This window comes from Protopterus annectens, chromosome 3.part1 (genome assembly GCF_019279795.1).
Source record: "Protopterus annectens isolate FY-2018-M chromosome 3.part1, PAN1.0, whole genome shotgun sequence".
Classification (NCBI taxonomy): Eukaryota; Metazoa; Chordata; order Ceratodontiformes; family Protopteridae; genus Protopterus; species Protopterus annectens.
This window is the reverse complement of record NC_056732.1, coordinates 1,527,490,185-1,527,513,973: the sequence shown is the minus strand read 5'-3', so window position 1 is coordinate 1,527,513,973 and position 23,789 is coordinate 1,527,490,185. Positions and strand designations below refer to the sequence as shown.

General features: G+C 43.1%; 1 protein-coding gene across 1 annotated transcript in view; it reads left to right on the top strand.

Moving 5' to 3' along the window:
• LOC122798552 (autophagy-related protein 9A-like) overlaps window positions 1–23,789 on the top strand; it is a 1,381,959-nt gene that overhangs the window by 443,726 nt on the left and 914,444 nt on the right. The window contains exon 8 of the mRNA XM_044067604.1: window positions 11,224–11,388. Coding sequence (XP_043923539.1) covers window positions 11,224–11,388 — 165 coding nt within the window. The remainder of the gene's footprint in view (window positions 1–11,223; window positions 11,389–23,789) is intronic.

Below are 23,789 nucleotides of genomic sequence, written 5' to 3'. Positions count from 1 at the left end.
CTGACTGGTCCACCTATAATTCCAATAATCTATCCACTTTCATAAACCTATATAGTTTCTCCCAGCTCATACAACCCCCCACAAGAATAGACAAAACCTCCAACAGACAATCCATCCTGGATTGGACTCTCACAAATAAAAATAACACATCCCTTTTAGCAGGATGCCTCCCCAGTACCATAAGTGACCACCTACCCACATACCTAATCAGAAACAGTCTTAGTCCACCTAGACAAGTAGTCTATAGGCTAATCCGCAACAAGAAAAAAATTAATACCCACATTTTCAACTCCCTCTTCCAACAAATTAACTGGTCCCCCCTCAAAACACTACCAGTAGATGACGCTGTTCAACACTTTAACACCACCTTCCTCAACATCCTAAACAGCCTGGCCCCCTGCAGAATAGCTAGAGTAAAGCATCACCATACACCCTGGCTTAGAAACAAAACCAAAGACCTACTAAAAGAAAGGGACAAGGCATGGGAACACTGGCTAACTAACGAAAGCAATGACAACCTTCTACTGTTCAAACAACTTAGGAATAAAGCCAAATCCCAAATAAAAGCTGACAAAAAAGGCTACTACATCACTTCACAGCAAAGAAACAAAAACAACCCCCAAAAATTCTGAGCCACTATAAATAAACTCCTGCAACATGGTAGTATGTCCACCCCCAATCCTACCACACCCCCATCAAATGATAACACTGCAACACAATTCAATTCCTTTTTCATAAACGCAATTCACTCACTTATTGGCTGTGACCAAAACATCACTGCTACAATCCCCATAGCCAACAATGAGGGTATAAACTCCTTCTCCTTCTCCTTTAACCCTGTCTCATCCCATACCATAAAAAAATCTACTCCGTAAGCTCAAGCCCACCAACCTAGCTGCTGACAACCTCCCATCAGAATTCCTCAAAGCTGCCTCTGAAATCATAGCCTAGCCCATTTCTATCCTCATTAACTGCTCTGTCTCTGAGAACCATGTCCCACTAATCTGGAACGTCTCCAATATCACCCCACTGCATAAAGGTGGCAACTCTACCAAGCTTACTAATTACAGGCCCATTGCCATTCTCTCACCTCTCTCCAAAATACTAAAAAAATGTATTCACTCCCGGCTTCTAAATTACCTTCTCTCCAATAACCTCCTATCAAACACACAACATGGTTTTCGCCCCCACCACAGCACCACAACCGCCCTCCTCAGTTTTACTAACACAATAAATGAACACAGAAATCAGAATAAATATGTCTCATCCATCTTTCTAGATCTTTCAAAGGCATTCAACACAGTTTCACACCAAAAACTGCTGTCAGAACTGGCCACATTACATCTCAGTCATTCTTCTGTAGCTTGGTTCCACAGCTATCTAACCAAACACCAGCAGGCTGTTAGATAGCAACAGGAGCTATCATCTTTGCTCCCTGTTAACATAGGAGTTCCATAAGGTTCCATATTAGGCCCCCTACTTTTTACCATCTTCACAAATCAACTCCATAAATCCACATCTCTTGCCTTTGTCATCCAGTATGCAGATGACGCTACCCTGATATGGTCCGGCTCCTCTGTAACACAACTACAGGCTATAACACAACAGTCCTTCCTAGAATTAGAATCCTGGCTAACTAACACTAACCTCATACTGAACCCAAACAAGACCAAAGTCATGCTCTTTCTCCCCACCAAAACACCCAGTCCCTCAGCCACTTTTCAAATCCACTCCTCCAACAACACAATCATAAACACCAGCTCACATACCAAATTACTAGGTGTCACAATTGATAGCAGATTAAAATTCTACCTACACCTCTCTCAAACCGTTAAAAAAATGCATCAAACTAGGCTCTCTTTACCAAATTAATCCTTTCCTAACTAACCATTCTAGACTAAGCATCGCCAGGACTCATCTCTTATCTACTGTTCTCTATGCTTCTCCCATCTTTACAAACCTTAACAAAACTGACCTTACCAAACTTGAATCAGCCTACAATAAAACAGCCGAGGTCGCCACTAGCTTCCAATATAGGTCCCACCACTGCTCTGCCCTACAACAAATAAATTGGATAGAATTCCCACAACAACTAACCTATACCCAACTTGTCTTTACTCACCAGCTAATATACCAGCCAAACAGAATCCCAGCCCTACAATAATTTCTCCAACCATATGCCAACACTCGGCAACTCCAATCTTCACACAAAACTCTCCTCCAAGTATCCAAAAGCAACAACAAAGCCGGAGACGCCCTCTACTCCCACCACATTTCTAAACTTTGGAACTCAATCCCTCAACACATCCTAAATGCTACCAACCTACACCAATTCAAAACTCTGCTCAAAGACCACCTCACTAACAACTGGCTCTGCTCCTGCACCAAGTCAGGCTAATACCACATAAGCCCACATCAAATTTCATCCCCTAAATTTTATAATCTCCATGTGTACCCCGCTCCCACTTGTTAATACCACCTATCAGCTACCTACAATAAGAGTATAATTTGATAATTTATTTTCGTTTGTAAGGGTATACATATGTACACATATTAAAGTATACTCAAATGATCAACCAAAGATGGACCCCTGCCCTCAAAAAAAAAAAAAAAAATTATATTTCTTTGTTATATTGTAATAATTTTCTCTTTCACTAAAGTGCCTATTGTATATTGTACTTTCTTTATTGTCTCTACATATTTCTGTTAAATTCTGTGTAAAACTGACACTGTACCTGCCAATGTTGTTCTTGTTTTATTGGAGCTTTTCTCCCCGGGCCTCCGCTGAAAATGGGCTCCCACCCAGGCAGACTATCCCAGTCAACAAATGTAAAATAAATAAATAAGTACATGGAAAAGGTTTGTTTGCTGGGCACAACAAAAACACATTGACCTCTTTTCAGCTCCTGTACATAGTATGATTGAATTTTTGGCGTCAGATTTTAATGAGGGAGCTAGCTCCTCCACAATTAAAGTTCAGTTAGCAGCAATCTCTAATTTTCATGTTAGATTTGAGAATTCATCTGTGTCCTCTTCAAGACTTTGTAAAGCTTTTTTGAGAGGCACACTCTTGCTAAGACCCTCATATGAACATCTTATTCCTCCATGGGATTTGAACTTGGTACTGCAAACCTTAATTCATTCTCCCTTTGAACCATCAAATAAATGCATTCTTAAGTTCCTGACCTGGAAAACTATTTTTCTAGGGGCCATTACCTCTGCTAGAAGAATTTCAGAAGTTCAAGCATTTTCTTCTAAACCTCCCTACTTTATCTTTCATAAGGATAGTGTCACATTACGTACCAATGCTTCTTTCCTTCCTAAGGTGGTGTCAGAATCCAATATCAAACAATCCATTAATTTGCCAGTTTTCTTTCCTAAATTTGCAAACAAAGCTGAATGTATGTTGCATCTATTAGCTGTTCACAGACAGTTGACTTTTACTTACATAAAACAAAAGAAATTGGAAAGGTAGATCAATCATTTGTGTCCTTTGCAGATCCTAAATTGGGAAAACCAGTTGCAAAGGTAACCTTATTGAGTTGGTTGATGGATTGCATATCATTCATCTACAAGATGTTGTGTCTAACCTTACCAAAACCTTTAACAGCCATTCGACTAGGTCCATGGCAACTTCTTCAGTGTTTCCGTCTAGAGTTTCCACGGACGACATATGTGCGGGTGCAACCTGGACCAATCCTCATACTTTTATCAATCATTACAAACTGGATCTGGTCTTGAGGGGAAGAGCAGCCTTTGGCTCAACTGTGCTCAGGAATATCCTTCTTTGGAGTCCACCCAGGATTTTAGGTAGCTGGGGAGTCTGTCCCAACAGTTGGGGATAGAATGAAAATTGACAGCATCAGATGAAAACGTTATGTACATTCCATAAGGTTCCATCTATGTTGTCCATTTTTATTCTTCCTCAACTTTCTGCTCACCAACCCCCCCCCCCCAAACCCTTATCACAATAGGCTTCTGGAAAAAGGAGATATGATTCAGACACAACTGTCATTAATGTTGAGCTCCAGAAATAGTTTCTTCTGTTGTGTGTGTGTGTGTGTGTGTGTGTGTGTGTGTGTGTGTGTGTGTGTGTGTGTGTGTGTGTTTATATATATGAGTGTGTGTGTGTGTGTGTGTGTGTGTATGTGTATCTGTAGAGAGAGAGGGAGGGAGAGATAGATATGTAAATTCTGTGTACTAGTATGTCATATTTTAGGTAAATCAGCAAATAAGATCTGGGGTTTGTTAGGGGTTGGTGCATTATTGGTAAGGGAGGAGTTCAAGAGCTATTTGGTTACCACGAGCTTTAGTAGCAGCTGAGTCGGATCCGAGGATCGGATTAAAAGCCAACAGTTGAGGAAGAATGAAAATGGACAACACAGATGGGACATTATGGTAAATACATAACTTTTTTTTCCTCTGACACTTCAGATGTTCATCGTGCATACAGCTGCAGTCATTACAGATGGGTTATCCTGCCGTCAGGCGGGTCCTCGGTCGGCCGAATTCCAAAGTCTAGGTCTGGTGTCGGTTGACGTCACTTCTTCCCTGACGTCAGTGCGGCAGGGGTATAAAAGAGGCAGCCGACGCCATTTTCTTCAGTCTTTCTTGCCGCGCGGTGCCCGAAGCAGAAGCAGTTCGCAAGTGCCGGTCGGCCAGCTCCTGAGATTTACGAAAGTATTTCAGCCGAAGTCTTCTTTAAAGCTAAGTACCCCGTTGGGGAAATTTTTCTTGCCTCAGACCGATGTCAGACAAAGTTAATAATTGCATTTCTTGTGGGAAGCAAATACCGCATAAGGATTTCCACTCTTTCTGTATACCTTGCTTAGGGCCAGACCACGACGTCTCGGCCTGCCGTTTTTGTGCTAGGTTCAACAAGTGCACTATTAAGCGCTGGGCGGAGTTCGCCCTTCATTATTTTGGCAAAAAATTTAATTATATCATGTCGTCGGATACTCCGACACCAGTTTTAAGCAAAAGACGCAAAGACAAGGACCGACATTCGAGGTCAGTACTGAGACCACGCTTCGGCCGACTACCGGTTCTCAGAGAGGTGCCTACGCAGCCCCTGACTACCGATGAAACTATTTTACCGGTGACTTCAATACCAGAGGTCGCAGGCTCCTCGGTCTCCATTCCCACTGCAGATACCGACGCCACTCTTGGCGGGGAAACTGAAAATTTAGTGAGGCCTGCCATTTCTGAAGGCGTCTTCAGGCCTTCCACCTTTTCTATTAAATCCTTCACTAAATCTAAAAGCTGCCATAAAAACTAAAAAATAGGGTCCTCAAACCCCCTCTCAAGGCCCCATGCCTAAAAAGCAGATGCTTAAAATGGCTGAGGATTTGATAACTCTCACCACCCCCTCTGACAAAAGACCCAGATTGGAGGAAGACTACCCTTCCTCAAACCAGGCTTCTTTTACCTCAGACCATTCTGAAGACCAGGATTATGCCTATTACCCTTTTGAAGACTCTGATGGTGAGGAGTCTATTTCCTTGGTCTCCCCCCCTGAGGACTACTCTTTTGGGGAAGCCTTGCACACATTGAGGGAGCACATCCACTGGGAAGGCCAAGGTTACTCAGATTCCAAGAAAAGGCTCAGGGAATTTCTACTGCTCCCCCAGCATAGGCCCCTGGCTATTCTATTCCTCCTGTTTTAGATATTTTGGATGATGTGTACGCAGAAGCCAGTCTTAATCCAGACTCATTACCTCCAGCAAACCTTGTAAAAGGCCAAAACGGAACACTATAAGAGCAGACTTGAATAAAACAGCTTTTATTATACAAGTAAAAGTGAGCGCTTTCGGCAAAATAAATATTAAGCCTTCATCAGACAAACAGCAAGATGTTGAAATAGGACTTATTTTAAACAAATGATGTCATTGCATTGTCCAATCCGAGAAGGTTGCATTATTTAATTAAATATTACCATGGCAACCTTAAAAAAGTAATGCTTGTAAAGTCATTGTTACATAAAGCACTATATATACAATTAGTGGTTTCATAAAGATCTAATACCCAGTTAGATGTACTTAAAATAAAACACATACATATTTGTATGTTTAACCATTAACAAGTACTTAGACATGTTAGTATTAAAACAATGACGTTCTCATAGGCATCAATCACTAACGCATCTGAAAAAACATAATATGATAATGTAGGACAAGTTGCGTAATAATAGCGAGCTATCCCGCTATTTGATCAACAGAACCTGTAAACTCCTACGCTCCTAAACCTGACTGCTTGTTGACTGACACGTGTCAAAAATAAATAATGTCAGTCAATTTGAAATTATTTTTTATCTTTTATTCTTTATATTTCATATTTATATAATAAAATAAAATAATACCTACCGGTTTTGTACCTGTCTTTAATTCAATTTAAACTAAATAAAAACAATACTAGTTGCATCATAGTAAAATGAACTGTTTTACCGGAAAATGTGTTTATGCCTAAGGTATCTGTTAGATTTTATAAATCACCAAGCTACCTGTTGTAAGAAAGCCACTTCAGAACACATTTTATGGAGAGTGCTTCGTTTATACCTGGCATAACGTGCGCTCTAGTACGTATTTACCATAGCAATTCGTCAATTTCAAGACGAATTTGCCATGGTCCTCCTCTTGTGTCAGGATTTCTTTGTTGTAGAATAACAAAGCAAAACTCATGATCACTATTATCATTACCTCCAGCCCCTGTTAAACCAGACAGGTATTACCGGGTTCCTGATTCTCACCAGTTTCTTTATAAAAGCCATACTGCTGACCCAGAAACAATTTCACAGGGTCCCAAGGGAATAAAGGCCTCTACTGTTAAAAACCCTCTACCTTCAGAGAGAGATTCCAGAGCATTAGAAAGGTGGGGGAAAAAGGTGTATACATCTGCCACTTTAACCATGAGGGCATTAAACTGTCAATTTCATTTGTTAAAGTACCAACAGTTTTTGTTATCTCAGCTGAAAAGCAAAATGACACAAACAGAACAACCAGATTTGAAAGAGTTGCAGGACTTGTTGCACGGAGCAGAGCAAGTGGGTAAACATACCTTGCAGTGTGGTTTTGATGCTTTAGAGGCCTCATGTAGAGCTGCTGTCATGGGGTCTGTTATACGTAGACATGCTTGGCTCAAAGAGAAAACCTTACCAGATCATGTCAAGGCAAAATTATTAGATGCACCACTTCAAAAAGATGTATTGTTTGGTGTTAAAGCTGAGGAGGTGCTAAAGAAAATGGAGGAAAAAGCGAAATCTATGCAAACAGTGAAAGATTTCTTGCAGGTGCAACCTCCACGCTTCAGTAGAAACTGGCCTTCAAAAAATTGGTCCTTTCCAGCCACGGACAGACCTCAAAGGGGCAGATACAGATGCCCAAGGGGTAGAGGACAACCTCAAGGATCTTACAGAGCTAGACAGTGGCAAGCACCAACCCCAAGAGGTGGAGAAGATAGATCACAGTCATTTAGAAAACAGACACAATGACTTCCCCCTATGCCTGCCAAACAAAGCTTTAATGGCAGCACCTTTGGGCGGAAAACTGGCATTATTTACAAAAAACTGGCACATTGTTACAAAGACAAATGGAGTCTGGACATTATAGACAGAGGCTACAGGTTCCACTTTCACACCCTTCCAAAAATGAGGGGCTTGCCAAACCTGCCACAAAATCAAAGGGCAAAGGCACAAAGACAAATTTCCGCTCTCATGGATATGAAAGCCATTCAATAGTTATCTGCAAAAGAACAAGGTCAAGGTTTTTATTCCAGACTATTCCTGGTACCAAGGAAGGACAAAGATTGGAGACCCATCATAGACCTATCCATCCTGAACACATATCTACAGGTGCCAAAATTCAAGATGCTCACATTACAGCAGCTTCTTCCCATGCTGAGCAAGGAGTCTTGGCTGGTAACATTGGACCTCAAGGAGGCATACCTGCATGTCCCTATCAGACAAGATTGCAGAAGATACCTCAGATTTCTTGCAGGTTCAACCCATTACCAATTCTCTGCATTGCCCTGTGACTTATCTACTGCGCCCAGAGTGTTTATGAAATGCCTGGCATCAGTAATTGCCTTCTGCAGACAACAAGGAATACAAATCTACCCATATCTGGACGACTGCCTGATCCAAGCGGACAGCAAGGACATTCTATTGCAGCATCTGGCGTTTGTAATAAAACTGTTAAACTACCTGGGAACAAAAAGAAATCAAAACAAATACCTTCTCAACAGATAATTTTCCTGGGTGCCAGCTTAAATACAACCACCCAGATGGCCTACCTCACGCCAGACAAACAAGGGCAACTGTCTCAATACTTCAACAAAATGGCAACTTTCACCAGACTAACTGCAAGGAAAGTCCTGCAGGCTGTGGGATACATGGCATCTTGCATCCTACTAATACCATGTGCAAAGCTGCATATGAGGAAACGTCAATGGTACCTAAAAAACTTATGGTCTCAACACAGCCACAGCTTGGAAACAATTATACCACTCATTCCATGCCTTCAAAAGGAATTTTTGTGGTGGGCTCAAGCATGCCAAAGAAACACAGGTCTCCCTTTCTGTGTACCTCAAGCAACTCAAATTATCACAACGGACGCCTCAGACTACACCTGGGGAGCACACATGACACATGGCAGATCAATGCATTCAGGGAAAATGGTCCCAAAAAGAGAAGCACCTACACATCAACCAAAAGGAGATGCTAGCCGTGCAAAATGCACTTCTGACCTTCAAAGACCTACTGCATCCAGGCCAGCTATTGATAAGGACAGACAACACCACAGTCATGTGGTACATAAACAAATGGGGGGGAACTTATTCATACCCCCTATGCAGGCAAGCCATGACCCTTTGGAACACAGCACTGGAATTACAAATTCAGCTACAGGCACAATTCCTGCCAGGGAAGGAAAACACACTGGCAGACAACTTAAGCAGAAATATGACAGACCCACACGAATGGAAGTTGCATCCTCAAGTCTTCTCAAAGATAACTCAGGCATGAGGACAGCCAGACATAGATCTATTTGCTACCCACAGAAATTACCAGTTGGAAAAATTTTGTTCAAGGACCTATCATCCACAGGCCTGGAAAGTGGATGCACTCTCTTTCAATTGGACAACATTGACAGTCTATGCCTTCCTGCCTCTACCTCTGCTGACCAAAGTACTATTAAAAGCCAGAGCAGAGAGGCCACAAATGATTCTCATTGCTCCAGACTGGCCACAGCAACACTGGTATCCTCTACTAAAGAGCCTGACACACTACCCACCATGGATCCTACCTCTAGTCCCTCTTCTGTTGTCCCAGCACAACTGCAAAACCCTTCACAGCCAGCTCAAAACCCTAAATCTAGCTGCATGGAAAATACCTTAATTTCCCAACAGACTCTCCTCTCCAAGGAGGTGCAGGATGTTATCTTGGAGCCCAGAAGACCCTCTACTAGAAAAGCCTACTTCGCCAGATGGAAACGATTTTGTTCCTGGAATCAAGAAAAGGGCCAGAATCCTTGGGTAATAAATATACCTCAAATATTACAGTACCTAGCTGAGATGTTAAACAGTGGCCTTTCCTTCTCCTCCATCAAGATCCACGCTTCAGCCATTTCTGCACAATACAATACAGATCCTCCTTTATTCTCACATCCTCTTTTAAGGCAGTTCCTCAGAGGGGCAAAAAATATAAAACCCCCACGGAAACCACCAGTCCCAGCTTGGGACCTCAACTTCGTACTGGAAAAACTGACCCTGCCTCCCTTTGAGCCGGCTTCTTCAACAGAGCTACAATACTTGTCATGGAAAACAGCCTTCCTTCTGGCTATTACCTCAACACGCAGGGTTTCGGAACTACAGGCCCTCATGGCTGTGCAACCATTCATCATTTTCCATCAGGACAGAGTTTCCTTACAAACTAACCCTACCTTCATGCCAAAGGTAGTATCCAGTGTAGCTTTGAACCAGACTATTCATTTACCTACCTTTTATCCAAATCCACAGAACAAAGGGGAGAGACTACTACATTCCTTGGACATTCACAGACAACTTTGTTATTACTTGGATAGAACAAAGCCATTCAGGAAATCTGAGCAGCTCTTTGTGTCCTGTGCTACAGGTGCTCAAGGAAAGGCTATTTCCAAAAAGACAATTTCAAAATGGATAGCCCACTGCATACGTTTTTGCTATTCATTTCATGGAAAATCTGTGCCTGTATACATCAGCTCCCACTCCACCAGGGCTACAGCTACTTCTGCAGCTTTCCTCGGGGGGGTCCCTACCAAGGACATTTTGGAAGCAGCTACTTGGAGTTCAGTGCACACTTTCTCCAAGCACTACCACCTTCCACTATACTCAAAATCTAGAGCGGGCTTTGCCACAGCAGTCCTGCAGGGCATCCTCGCCCCTCCTAGTGCCACTTAGTGCCTACCACTGTTACTTAGCTTTGGGATTCTACCCATCTGTAATGACTGCAGCTGTATGCACGATGAACATAGTACAGTTTTGTACCTACCATAAATGTAGATGTTCGAGTGCTCATATAGCTGCAGTCCAGGTTACCCTCCATCCCCTCTTAGGACAGGCCTTATGACAAACACCTTTATCATACAACCTATTTGGGGTATTCTTTTATGGTGTATTTGCTTGCAACTACTGTTTTTGATTTATGTACATTGCATGTTTGCATATTATTATGTTTTGCCTTCCTTCTGGGGGCACCTGACATCTGGGGCAAGAAAAACTGAAGAAAATGGCGTCGGCTGCTTCTTTTATACCCCTGCCGCACTGACGTCAGGGAAGAAGCGACGACAACCGACGCTGGACCTAGACTTTGGAATTCGGCCGACCGAGGACCCGCCTGATGGCAGGATAACCCATCTGTAATGACTGCAGCTGTATGAGCGCTCGAACATCTACATTTATGGTAAGTACAAAACTGTACTTTCTTTGTTCTTGTTCTTTAATTTTGTGTAAGAATTAAGTTAGCTGTATTTGCAATTACAGCCTGGAGTTTTTAAAGTGTTTTTGCATTTTAGATCTCTGTAGTTGTTTAACAGCATAGTTACTGATCTGTCAAATTTCAGTTATTTTCCTTAACCATTGCTGTATGTTATGATGTAGTTTGAAGTTGTATAGCGTTTGCAGTCAGTTTGGAAGCCTAAGCAAAGGAATGAGCACAGATCCATGACTACCATGCCTCTTGTTTCATTTTTTTAGGCAATTCTTATTTGTGGTGATTTTTACGACGTTCCTATTCACGTGTGTGGATTATGATGTCCTCTTTGCAAACACATATGTAAACCACACTAATGTTGTCTCTGTTGAGAGGAACAAAGTGACGCTTCCTGATGCTATCTTTCCTAGAGATCAGTGCCGCCAAAGGTATCTTTTTATTTGTAATACATTGCATTATCTGATATAGCAAATCTAGATATTTTAAAGGGGAAAATAATTTTTTTCTGTAACCTGTTAGATGTGCAGATTAATGAGTCTGCTGTTTACAGCAATGGGACTTTATAACTCTGCTGTTTCAGTGATTTTGATGAGCTTGCCCTGTGCGTAAATATGCAGACTTACTTTCCATAGGTCACATAAAAACATACTTGTATGGCATTTCTTGGAGTGCATCATACTTTAAATCTGAAGGGTTTCATTTTTTTTAATATTTTAGTGCCTTTATGTCTTCAGCCTGATTTTTGACAAAATATTTCAATTTAATTTGTTGGAGGTGTGATGGGGAAGAAAGAGGTAACTGAGAATATATTTTCTGGGAGTGTAATGAGTTTGCAGAATTTAAAGATACCCTGCAGACTGCTGTGTCAGAGATACTGGGTGAGCAAATTGGTATAACTAAGGAAATGATCTGTTTGAGCTATGGTAAGGAATCAGAACTGCCTAGACATAGTAAGAGCTTGCTGAGTCTGCTTATGGTGGCTGCAAAAAAATGATTACTAGAAAATAGAAATCTAAGTCTCAACCAACTTTACTAGAAGTATCAAAGTTAGTAACAGAGAGAAAACAACTGGAACTGGGATATTTAGAAAAGGGTAGGAACAAATTACGTAGGAAAAATGGGAATTGTGGGAACAATACATGCAGAGTAGTAACGAGGTTTAAAAGAAGGCAGGATTCAAATGAGCTATGTAATTTTTGAGTGACAATGACTGGATACATTGTAAGTGATGTATAATGTTTGCAACTACAATTATGCCAGTATGGTTTGTAATGTATAATATTTGCAACTAAAATTGTGTCAATATAGTTTGTTTCATTTATATAAATGTAAGATTGTATATGTCATATGTGATAATTTAATAAAGATGTTTCTTTAAAAAAAAGTATTTCAATTTAATTTGAAAACAATAGCTTTATTGTTGTTAACTGAGTAGGCTTGCAGATTCTTTAAGATCATATTCACATGCATTTTTAGAGAATACCTTTTGCCAAATTTACACTTGAAAATGAGACCTTACAGAATTAGGGTGGCTGCATAGTTACCTAATAACCCAACACATAAATAAATACATAACATTGAACTTGGGGTGCTACATACCTTCAGACCAAATCCCCAAGTCCATTGAACACATCACTTCGAAACTTCAGAACTTCACAGTCAGGTTTTGCCAGTGTTTTGTCAAGTGTGTTTTTTTTTTTAACCTGGAACATGACTTAGTTTGAAAAACAGTATCAATTTCAGGGACTCTGAACACTTCTAATATTCATCTGCCTTTTAAATGATGCTTTACACTTTATTTTGAAAAAACTAAAACTGTAACCTTTATAGTGTTGCTCTCTTGTCATTTCCACTGTATTCTGTATCTTGTAACAAGTATCTTATGTACATGTTAGTTTGCTTCACTTTACATAAAACCCTACATCTTTGGTGCTTCATGTCTTCAGACTTACCCAAGGCCTCGACAGCATTGGATGTAAAGACAGTGAAGTCGTTCTGTTGATTAATGTAGTGAATGAGTTTTAATGCCGCGGTGGTATGGCAGTAGTGTTGTTACCTCACAGCAAGAGGTTCTCCCGTTCGATTCTCGGCTTGGCTTGGGAGTGCCTTCTGTGTGGAGTCTGCATTTCCTCCCCGCGGTTGGGTAGCATTCGAAAGACATGTGTGTGTAAATGGGCGTGCCTTCGTTGAAGGTTGAGCGTCGAGCTGGCACCTTGGCGTTTTGTAAAAATCTACTGCCAATCATTAGCGGACCGGAGTTCCGCTGTGGCGACCCCTTACCAGGAAAAGCTGAAAGACAAACAACAACAACATGAGTATTAATGAACTCATAGAGGAGTCTTTTGAGCTGTGAATTGGGAAGCAGTTGAGAAAAGTAAACCATGGAATCCGGAGTCTGGTGTAATAAAGGATAGAAGAATGAAAATGAGAAAGGCTGAAAAGCTGGGAAATCAGAAGTAATATTTTATAGTCACTAATGGTTGAAAAGTAAAATGTCACAGTCCTTGGTTGTGTTCATGCATGTGTAAGGCAGTGTAACTTGCAGAGCTAATGCAACACAATTGCTAGATTGTGTGGCCTTTACTTAGTAGCTAATTCCATGATATCCAGCATACAAAGGACACATTAAAGTTTATGGTGATCTTTGAGTAAAAATGTATCAAAAATACTGGGGTGTGCACGGGTAGGGGATGAGGGGCAAGAATGCAGCAGGAGAAAAGTAAGGAGCTTCAGGACATCAAGCATTTGCTTGTGTCTCCCATCCCTAAATACTACAGGAATTATCCTGCAAAGACTTTGTCAGGAGAACCCCTTCCTCTGCTACCCACTCCTCTACCAGGCATAGGAGAGGAACCAGGAGGCAAACCTTCTTCAGATCAGTTACCTCACAACCTAGTCCAAGACAAGCCCTTTCAAGATAGAAGTGGACCCAACAATGCATGACTGCCTTGCCCACCTACCTTTGTCAACCCACCTCCCCCATTGCCTCCCCTTTTGGAAAACCATCACATCAGACCACTGGGTACTGACTATCATTCAAAATAGATATTTCCTTTCTTGGAAGGAAAAACCCATTCCAAGGGCCATTCCCTTTCCTCCCAGCAATAATTTCCACCTCATACCTCACATACTGATAGACCTTCTGAGATTAGGAACAATAGAACCTGTCCCTCCAGGACAGGAGGGAAAAGGTTCTACTCAAGACTTTTTCTGGTCCCCAAAAAAAATGGCCCTTGGAGACCAGTACTAGATTTATCCTTCCTAAACCGGTTCCTAAAAGTCCCATCATTCAGGATGCTATACCTACAAACCCTTCTGCCTTTACTACCAGCCCAGACCTTTATGGCCACTCTAGATCTAAAGGAAGCTCATCTCCATTTTCCCATAAAACCCTCTAACAGGAAATTCTTATGTTTTACTGGGCCTTGTTCTCATTTTTAGTTTACAGCCTTGCCCCTTGGTTTGTCTACGGCTCCCAGGGTATTTACAAAATGCCTAGCCCCAGTCATTGCTTACTGCAGAACCAAAGGTTTCCAACTCTATCCTTACCTAGATGACATCCTCCTCCTAGCAGAAACAGAAGACATCCTCCAAAATCATCTCAGGTTCACCAGTTCCCTATTACAAAACTTGGGTTTCACCCTCGTCCTCCAGAAATCATCATTACTCCCGCAGCAGGACAAAATCTTTCTGGGCTGCAGGATCAGAACAGACCTGATGCTGGCTCTCCTCCCCCAGGACAAAGTCCTGTCACTCTCCACTCACTTCCAAAGCCTATTACTAGTTCCTCAGATATCTGCAAGACAATTCTTGCAACTCCTGGGACTGATGGCAGCCACCATCCCTATGCTTCCCTTAGCCAGAATGCACATGCGAAAGCTCCAGTGGTATCTGAATAATGTGTGGTCACAACACCAACATTCCCTAGAGCAACAAATTACCCTTCTGCCCTGTCTCAAAACAGAACTAAGGTGGTGGATTCAACGAATACTTCAGAACCCGAGCCTTCCACTTCAAACCCCCCCCCCCAACCCAACATATGCATACAGATGCATCAGACCTAGGGTGGGGGGGGCCACCTTGAAAGGTTTCAGGGTACAGGAGGCATGGAATCCTACCCTCCAAAAGAAGCATATCAATGTGAGGGAAATTGACTGCAGTTGTTCTGGCCCTGAAGACATTCCTTCATATGCTCCAACCAGGCCCCCTTCAGATATTCACAGACAACACCACAGTAATGTGATATCTCAACTAACAAGGAGGGACCGGAGCTTACCTCCTATACCGGATAACATTACAAATTTGAGACCTTGCCTCCAGGCACAACTTAACCTTGCAACGCTTCATACATCCCCTCTCAGGACAACAAACATTTGGATATTCTCAGCAGAACATCCTCTCTACAACACGAGTGGATGTTGAACAGGGAGACCTTTCTAGACATTGTCCACCAGTGGGGCACACCTCAAGTGGATCTGTTTGCCTTGCCCAAGAACAGACAGTTGAACAAATTCTGCACCAAGGATCAGTCTCCACTTGCCTGGGAGGGTGGATCCCTTCAGCATTCCATGGAAGAGACTGTTTCTATATGCTTTTCCACCCTTCCCTCTAATCCAAAAGGTCTTACTGAAAATCAGGAAGGACAAACCAGAAATCTTGGTGGTGACTCCCTACTGGACAAGGCAGCACTGATTCCCCCTACATCTCTCATTAGCCAAGGGCAGTCATCACAAGTTACCCCCACAAGCTGGACCTACTCACACAACAAAAGGGAACTCTGATTCACCCTCACAAACAGTGTTAGGCCTAACACTCTGGGTGATAAACTTCTAATCCCTTTCAGACACCACTACTCAGAGGACATGCTTTCAGTCCTGAGGGAGGCCAGGAAACCTGCTACTAGGAAATCATACTTATCCAAATGGGAAAGATTCTCCAAAATGGTGTCTACATAAGGACAGGCAGCCTGGCCAGGCAGACCATCCCTAGTCCTTACCTATGTGTGTGAACTCATTAAGGCTGGCCTTTCCTACTCTTGAGTGAAAGTCCACCTTTCAGCAATTTCAGCTTTTCTACCTGTAAAGCCCCATTTGCTATCCAGGCTAGATGTAAAACTTTTCCTGAAAGGGGTCTTACACATCAGACCACCAAGAAAAACCATCCCACCCCCCTGGGACCTAAACTTAATTCTGGAAAAACTAACACTGGCCTCATTTTAGCCAGCTAGCACTGCTCAGCTCCAGATGTGTACATGGAAGACTGTACTGTTGGTGGCCATTACTTCTGCTAGAAGAGTGTCAGAGTTGCAGGCTGTCATGGCCTGCCCCCCCCCCCCACCTTCCACAATGATTGGGTGATCCTACGCACTAACCTTCTTTCATGCCTAAAGTGGTTAATGAACTGTCCTTAAACCAATCCATTCACCTACCTACCTTCTTTCCCACTCCAGCCAGTGATAGTGAGAGGATTCTCCATTCCCTGGATGTGCACAGACAACTTAGATTCTACCTAGACAAAACTAAGTCCTTCAGAAAATCTAGCCATCTATTTGTATCCTTCCACCCAGGGCTCTGGGCAAGGCACTCTCTAAACAAACTATTTCATGTCAGATCAAAAAAAGTTACCTTCTGCTACTCACACCATGGCAAGCACTTACCCCAGGGGGTAAGAGCTCACTCTGCCAGAGGCATGGCTACCTCCAAAGCCTTCCTCAAAGGGATGGACACAGCCTTCATCCTGGAAGCAGCCGTCCACAATTCACACCTTCACCAAACACTACAAATTGGATCACGTCTCCAGAGCCAGGGCAGAGTTTGCTAGAGCAATCCTGCAGAGTTTTCTGGAATCATCTGCATCTACCTCCATGCTTCCCTCTAATTAAACTGTGGTACTCTCCCACACTACTAACACTGCAACATAGGAATAGAAGGACATAGAATAGTTGTGTAAAATCTTACCATAACCATAGATTTCCTTCTCTTCCATGTTGCAGTATTCCATCCCTCCCTCCCTCCAATCCCCCTGTATCTAATTTTGACTATGGATATATTCCTTAGGTACTGTGAAGCTCAACCCTAGATCAAGAGCAGACTAGCCAGCATATGACACTTTGCGCTTCTGGCTGACGACACTCGTTACTCTCTTTAGGACTGTCCGACTGGGCTTTCAGGTTCTGAGGTCTGTGCATGCAGATGTCACATTTAAGGTCCTTGGTTCATGGCCCTATGTGTGACATCCCACACACCTACAGCAGCCAGGCTTAAGCTTTTGTATAGGAGCCGACGTTCAGGTCGCCTGAGGTGGGGAATCCCACACTAAGAATACTGCAACATGGAAGAGAAGGATATCTATGGTTATGTAAGATTTTACACAACTATTTTTTCTAGCTGCTGCACCAGTCAGTTATTTTCTGTAAACAAAATAAATCTTAGCACTAATGCTTTAATGTTCACAATGGAAACATTTTTGGACTCTATGCCAAAAATAAGTTAGACTGTCAAAGTGTTCATGTGGTTGCCAAATCATGAGCCACACTCTGCACAGGTATTGACTTTAGTAAATGGAAGAGGAATATAAAGAAGAACACAGTGTGAAGTACCAGCATTTTAACCTGGCCACCTGAAAGGAGGGGGGGCTCTTGGACTATCTGTCTTCTCACAGAATGATAGAGGATTAGAGAACCCAGTGAAGGAACTGACTAGAGGGTCCCTTTCTTAATTTCAGATCTATGTCAGTGCAGCATCTGAACACAAAAGAAAGGGAGGGCAGCCATCTTTCACCCCCCCCCCCAAAGGTAAGTCCTTTACCAAAATTCAAGGTCTTATGGGTCCCCTTTTGTTGCATCTTTACCCTCAGTTAGTAAAAGGTTGAGATCGTGCATGTCTTCTACATTATCTGACAGTAAGGGTCATGTTTTGAAGTGCCCCTCTCAGCAGTCAGGTGGGGAGAACAGAGAGTTTCCCAGGATATAAGCACCAACCACCCCCCATTTAAATGACTGAAGCTGTCTTGCAGCCAGCCTTTTGTGAAGGAGTGGTCCATCAAAATCACTAGCTGTAGAGCAGTGTTAGTACTTAGGACCAATAACTTTTTCCCCTAAGCCAATCTTACATTCATCAGTGTTAAATGACCCAAAGTGAGGAGTGTGCACTGCTGCCTACTTTGTCTTGACCCCACAGGCCAGGTCTTTAATGCAATAAATTTGTTAGACATCTGGTGGAACCTGTTCTTGCAGGCATGGGAATGCACTTTTTGGAAACATGGTCTTGTGCCAGTGTCAGTCCTTTGTTGTTGCCATTACATATAGCATTCTCCCATCACAGGCATGTCTGCACATATTTTTCCACAAGTGAGCATGTCTAAGCTGAAACTAAGGAGTGGAGAGGTATTACCATGATGTTCTTTGTGTTTCACTGTTGCAGTCATCACATTTGGGTTATCTGCTTGCATTAGCCCTCAGTCAGCCTGATTATCAAAGTCTTGGGTCCTGCGTCAGTTGCTGTCTCATCTTCTGTGACATCAGGTAGTCAGGGGTATAAAGCATGCAGCCGACGCCATTACATCAGTCTTTCTTGCTGTGCGTTGACCGAAGCAGAAGCAGTTCACAAGTGCCAGTCGGCCAACTCCTGAAATTTTCATTTTCGAGTTTCAGAAATGAAGTCTTCAACTAAAGCTAAGTACCCTGTTGGGGAAACTTTTTTCTTGCTCTAAACCGATGACAGTAAAAGTCAATAATTGTATTTCTTGTGGAAAGCAAATACCTCATAAAGATTTCCATTCGTATTGTATTCCTTGTCTAGGCCCTGACCATGACTTACCTCGCTGTTGGTTTTGTGCCTTATTTAAACCACAAACTATTCATCATCAGTACATTTTTGCTTCTAAATATTTTGGTACTCAGTTCAATTATCCAGATATGTCTTCAGTAAGCCACCTGACTACCGACATTCCGAAAAAATGCAAAGAAAAAGAGAGAGGCCGCCTAGGTCCAAAGCTGCTGAAGACGCTTCTCCTAAGCTAGTCACCAGTTCACCGATGCTCAGTGAGGCGCTTTTGCAGCCCCTGATATCCGCTACTTCAGATTTGCAGGCCTCTACTGAGACCCATTCGGAGTCCGGTATGCCGCGAGATGCTTCAACTGTGGAACCTGCGGATGTCTCTACCTTGGATGAGTCCAGAGCCGCTGTGCAGGCACCGGCTTCTGAGGGTGTATTCAAGCCTACTGACTTGCATATTAAACTGATGCCATCTTCTACTTCTAGGCCTAAAACTCAAACCATGCCTAGGAAACTGACACCCAGACCCGCATGGTCAGGCTTCTATGCCTAAAAACACATGATTAGAATGGCTGAAGACCTTATTACTTTAATCAGGGGAAGCCAGCCTTCCCCCTCTAAGAGACCTAGGACTGAATTTGCTTATGATACTTCTGACCAGGATTCTGAAATTTCTGTCTCCTCTGATGACCAGGATGTACCCTTATCTACCTATGAGGATTCTGATGCAGAGTACTCTATTCTCTCTGCTTCTCCCCCAGAGGATTTTTCTTTTGGTGAAACCTTGCATACTCTTAGGGAGCATTTTCACTGGGAAAGCCAGGATTACTCTGATTCTGAAAAGAGGCTTAGAGATTTCTTACTCCTGCCCCAACACAGGCCTTTAGCTATCCCTCCTGTGCTGGACATTGTTGACGATGCCTTTTTGGAATCTAGCTTGGCCCCTGACTCTTTACCTCCTGCTCCCAGAAAACCTGATAGATATTACAGGGTTCCTGAGTCTCACAAGTTCCTTTTTAAAAATCCTACTGTGGATCCTGAGACCATTTCACAGGTACCCAAGGGCATTAAGGCTACTACTGCCAAGAATCCTACCCCCTCTGATAGAGATTCCAGGGCCCTGGATAGATGGGGTAAAAGGTATACACCTCTGCAACCTTGACCATCAGGGCCTTCAATTGCCAGTTTCATATGTTAAAGTATCAGCAGCATATTATTGGATTGCTTAAACAGAAAATGATGTTGATTCCTGATTGTGCTGAAAATAAGAATTTACAGGATTTAATGCATTCTGCTGAACAGGTTAGAAAACATACTTTGCAATGTGGTTTTGATTCACTAGAGGCATCTTGCAAGGTTGCTGTCACCAGGTCTGTACTTAGAAGGCATGCTTGGCTTAAGGAGCAATCTTTGCCAGATCATGTTAAAGCTAAATTGCTGGATGCTCCCTTAAATCAGGACCATCTGTTTGGCAACAAAGCAGAATAAGTTCTTAAAAAGATGGAGGAAAAAGCTAAATATATACATACTGTTAAAAGATTTCTTACAAGTGCAGCCTCCTAGATTTAGTAGGCATTGGCCCTCAAAAAAGTGGTCCTTTCTTGCCTCTCCCAGGCCTTCTCAGTTCAAACCCATAACCAGCAGAACACCCAGGCTTTAGTCCCAGGGTATGCACAGGACTAAGCAGTGGGGGGCTCCCACTTCCAAATCAGGGACTGACTCCCCCCTATGGTAAGCTGTTTAAATGACTTAACTTTAAAACTTCCAAGCACTTCTCAACTGACTGCTCCTTTAGGGGGAAAGATTGCTCTGCAAGCAAAAAACTCTGAACTCATTACCCAGGACAAATGGGTTTTAAACATAGTTTCCCAAGGGTACAGATTTCACTTCCACATGTTACTAACCCCTAACTGTTGGCCAGATCTACCCCCAAATCAGTGTGCAGTGGCTAAAAAGCAAGTACTCTCTCTCTCTTAAGATTAAAGGCTATTCAGACTGTAACAGAAGAGGAAAAAGGTTTCTACTCAAGACTTTTCCTGGTACCCAGAAAAGACAACTCATGGCGTCCTATCCTGGACCTGTCCATCGTAAACACCTTTTTGGTGATTTCAAAATTCAAGATACTAACTCTTCACCAGTTGCTTCCCATGATAGGCAAAGATGCCTGGTTGGTAACACTGGATTTAAAGGAAGCCTATTTGTACATCCCAATCAGGGAATCTTGCAGAAAATACTTACGCTTCAAAGCAGGCTGCATGCACTATCAGTTCTCTGCGCGGCCCTTTGGCTTATCTACTGCGTCCAGGGTATTCACAAAGTGCCTAGCTCCAGTCATTGCATTTTGTAGGCAAAGAAATATTCAAATGTACCCATACCTGGACAATTGTCTAATTCAGGCAGAAAGCCAAGACATACTTTTGAATCATCTGGCGTTTGTACAAAAGTGTTAACTTGTCTGGGGTACACCATAAACATAAAGAAATCACATCTGTTACCCTGTCAACAAATTATATTCCTGAGAGCATGCTTGAACACAACTTCCCAGATGGCTTTCCTCAAGCCAGAGAATCAAATTCATTTGACAACTTACTTCAAATTAGTGGCCACAAAAACCCTGCTATGTGCAAGGCAAATACTGCAAGCCTTGGGGCTTATGGCCTCGTGCATTCTACTAATTCCATATGCAAGGCTGCATATGAGGAAACTACAATGGTATCTAAAAAGCCTATAGTGTCAACATTCTCAGGATCTAGAAGCAATGATTCCTACCATACCTTGCCTACGGTTAGAATTCCTTTGGTGGGCAGAGGCCTGCCACCAAAACAAGGGACTACCATTCACTCTATCCCCTGCCACCCAAACCCTAACAACAGACGCATCAGACTATGCATGGGGGGGGGGGGGTTCACCTGGCAGGGAAGTGCGTTCAGGTCAAATGGAACTCAAGTCAAATGCACCATCATATCAATCAAAAAGAAATGTTAGCTGTACAAAGTGCTCTGACAGCCTTCAAGGACCACATTCTTCCAGGACAATTAATGGTAAAGACGGACAACACCACTGTTATGTGGTACATAAACAAGCAGGGGGTACCCATTCTTACCCCCTCTGCAGACTAGCCATGGCTCTGTGGAACACAGCCTTGAGCTACCAAGTTCATCTACAGGCTCAATTCCTGCCAGGAAAACTAAAAACACTGGCAAACAGACCAAGCAGAAATCTCATGGACCCACACGAGTGGAAACTGGAACCAAAGATTTTCAACATGTTGATCAACAAATGGGGGATCCCAGATATACACCTCTTTGCCTCCCACAGAACTACCAGTTAGACAAATTCTGCACAAGGACTCCCCACAAACAAGCTTGTAAAGTGGATGCTCTGTCCTTCAGCTGGAAAAATCTATCAGTTTATGCCTTTCCTCCTCTGCCTCTCCTCTCCAAAGTATTACTAAAGATCAAACAGGACAAACCAAGGATGATACTGATTGCACCAGACTGGCCACGCCAACACTGGTACCCCCTCTTGCGCAGTGTGTCACAGCTGGCCCCATGGCACCTATCTCAGACCCCTACCCTGCTGTCTCAGCAGGAGAGCCAGATTCTGCACCCCCAGCTTCAAACCCTGAACCTGGCAGCCTGGCTAATTACCTAATCTCTCCGTTACCACCCCTCAGTAAACAAGTGTTGGATGTTATTTTGGAGGCAAGGAGGCCTAGTACTAGAAAATCTTATGCTGAAAAATGGAACAGATTCTGTGCCTGGAATCAAACTCAAGGGATGGCCACAGCAGTGCCCAATTTACCTCAGATTCTCCAATACTTAACTGAGATGCTTCACAAGGGCCTTTCCTTTTACTCCATCAAAGTTCACGCCTCAGCCATTTCAGCTCATTACAACACAGAACCACCCCTCTTTTCTCACCCACTGCTCAAGCAGTTCCTCAGAGGGGCCAGAAACTTAAGACCATTCAGGAGAGCCCCAACTCCAGCCTGGGACCTTAATTTTTTGGGGAAAAACTCACTCTTCCTCCTTTTGAGCAAGCTGCAACTGCAGAGTGAAAATTCCTTTCTTGGAAAACAGCTTTCTTTTTAGCAATCATTTCAGCAAGAAGGGTATCTGAATTACAGGCCCTTATGGCAGTGGAGCCTTTCATCATCTTTCATGCGGACAGGGTGTCCCTCAGGACCAATCCCTCTTTCTTGGCCAAGGTGATGTTCTTCGTGTTTCACTGTTGCAGTCATTACATTTGGGTTATCTGCTTGCAGATGGCCCTCAGTCGGCCTGATTAACAAAGTCTTGGGTCCTGCATCGGTTGCTGTCCCTTCTTCCATGACTTCAGGTCGTCAGGGGTATAAAACATGCAGCCAACGCCATTACCCCAGTCTTTCTTGCCATGTGGTGCCCGAAGCTGAAGCAGTTCGCAAGTACCTGTCGGCTGACTCCTGAAATTTTTGTTTTCGAGTTTCAGAACCGAAGACTTCAACTAAAGCTAAGTACCCCGTTGGGGAAACTTTTTCTTGCTCCTTACCAATGTCAGTAAAAGTTAATAATTGCATTACTTGTGGAAAGCAAATACCTCATAAATATTTTCATTCGTACTGTATTCCTTGCCTAGGTCCTGACCACGACGTACCTTGCTGTCGGTTTTGTGCTTTATTTAATCAGCGCACTATCCGTCGTCGGTATATTTTTGCCTCTAAATATTTTGGTTCTCGGTTTAATTATCCAGAAATGTCATTGGTTAGCCATCCGACTACCAGGAATCTGAAAAAACGCAAAGATGCAGACAGAGACAGGCTGCTGAGGTCCAAAACTGCCGACGACGCTTCTCCTAAGCCAGTCGCCAGTTCGCCGGTACTCAGTGAGGCGCTTTCGCAGCCCCTGATACCCGCTACTTCTGATTCGCAGGCCTCTACTGAGACCCATTCAGAGTCTGGTATGCCGTGAGAAGCTTCAACTATGGAACTCGCGGATGTCTCTACCTTGGATAGGTCCAGAGCCGCTGTGCAGGCACTGGCTTCTGAGGGTGTATTCAGGCCTACGGTCTTGCAT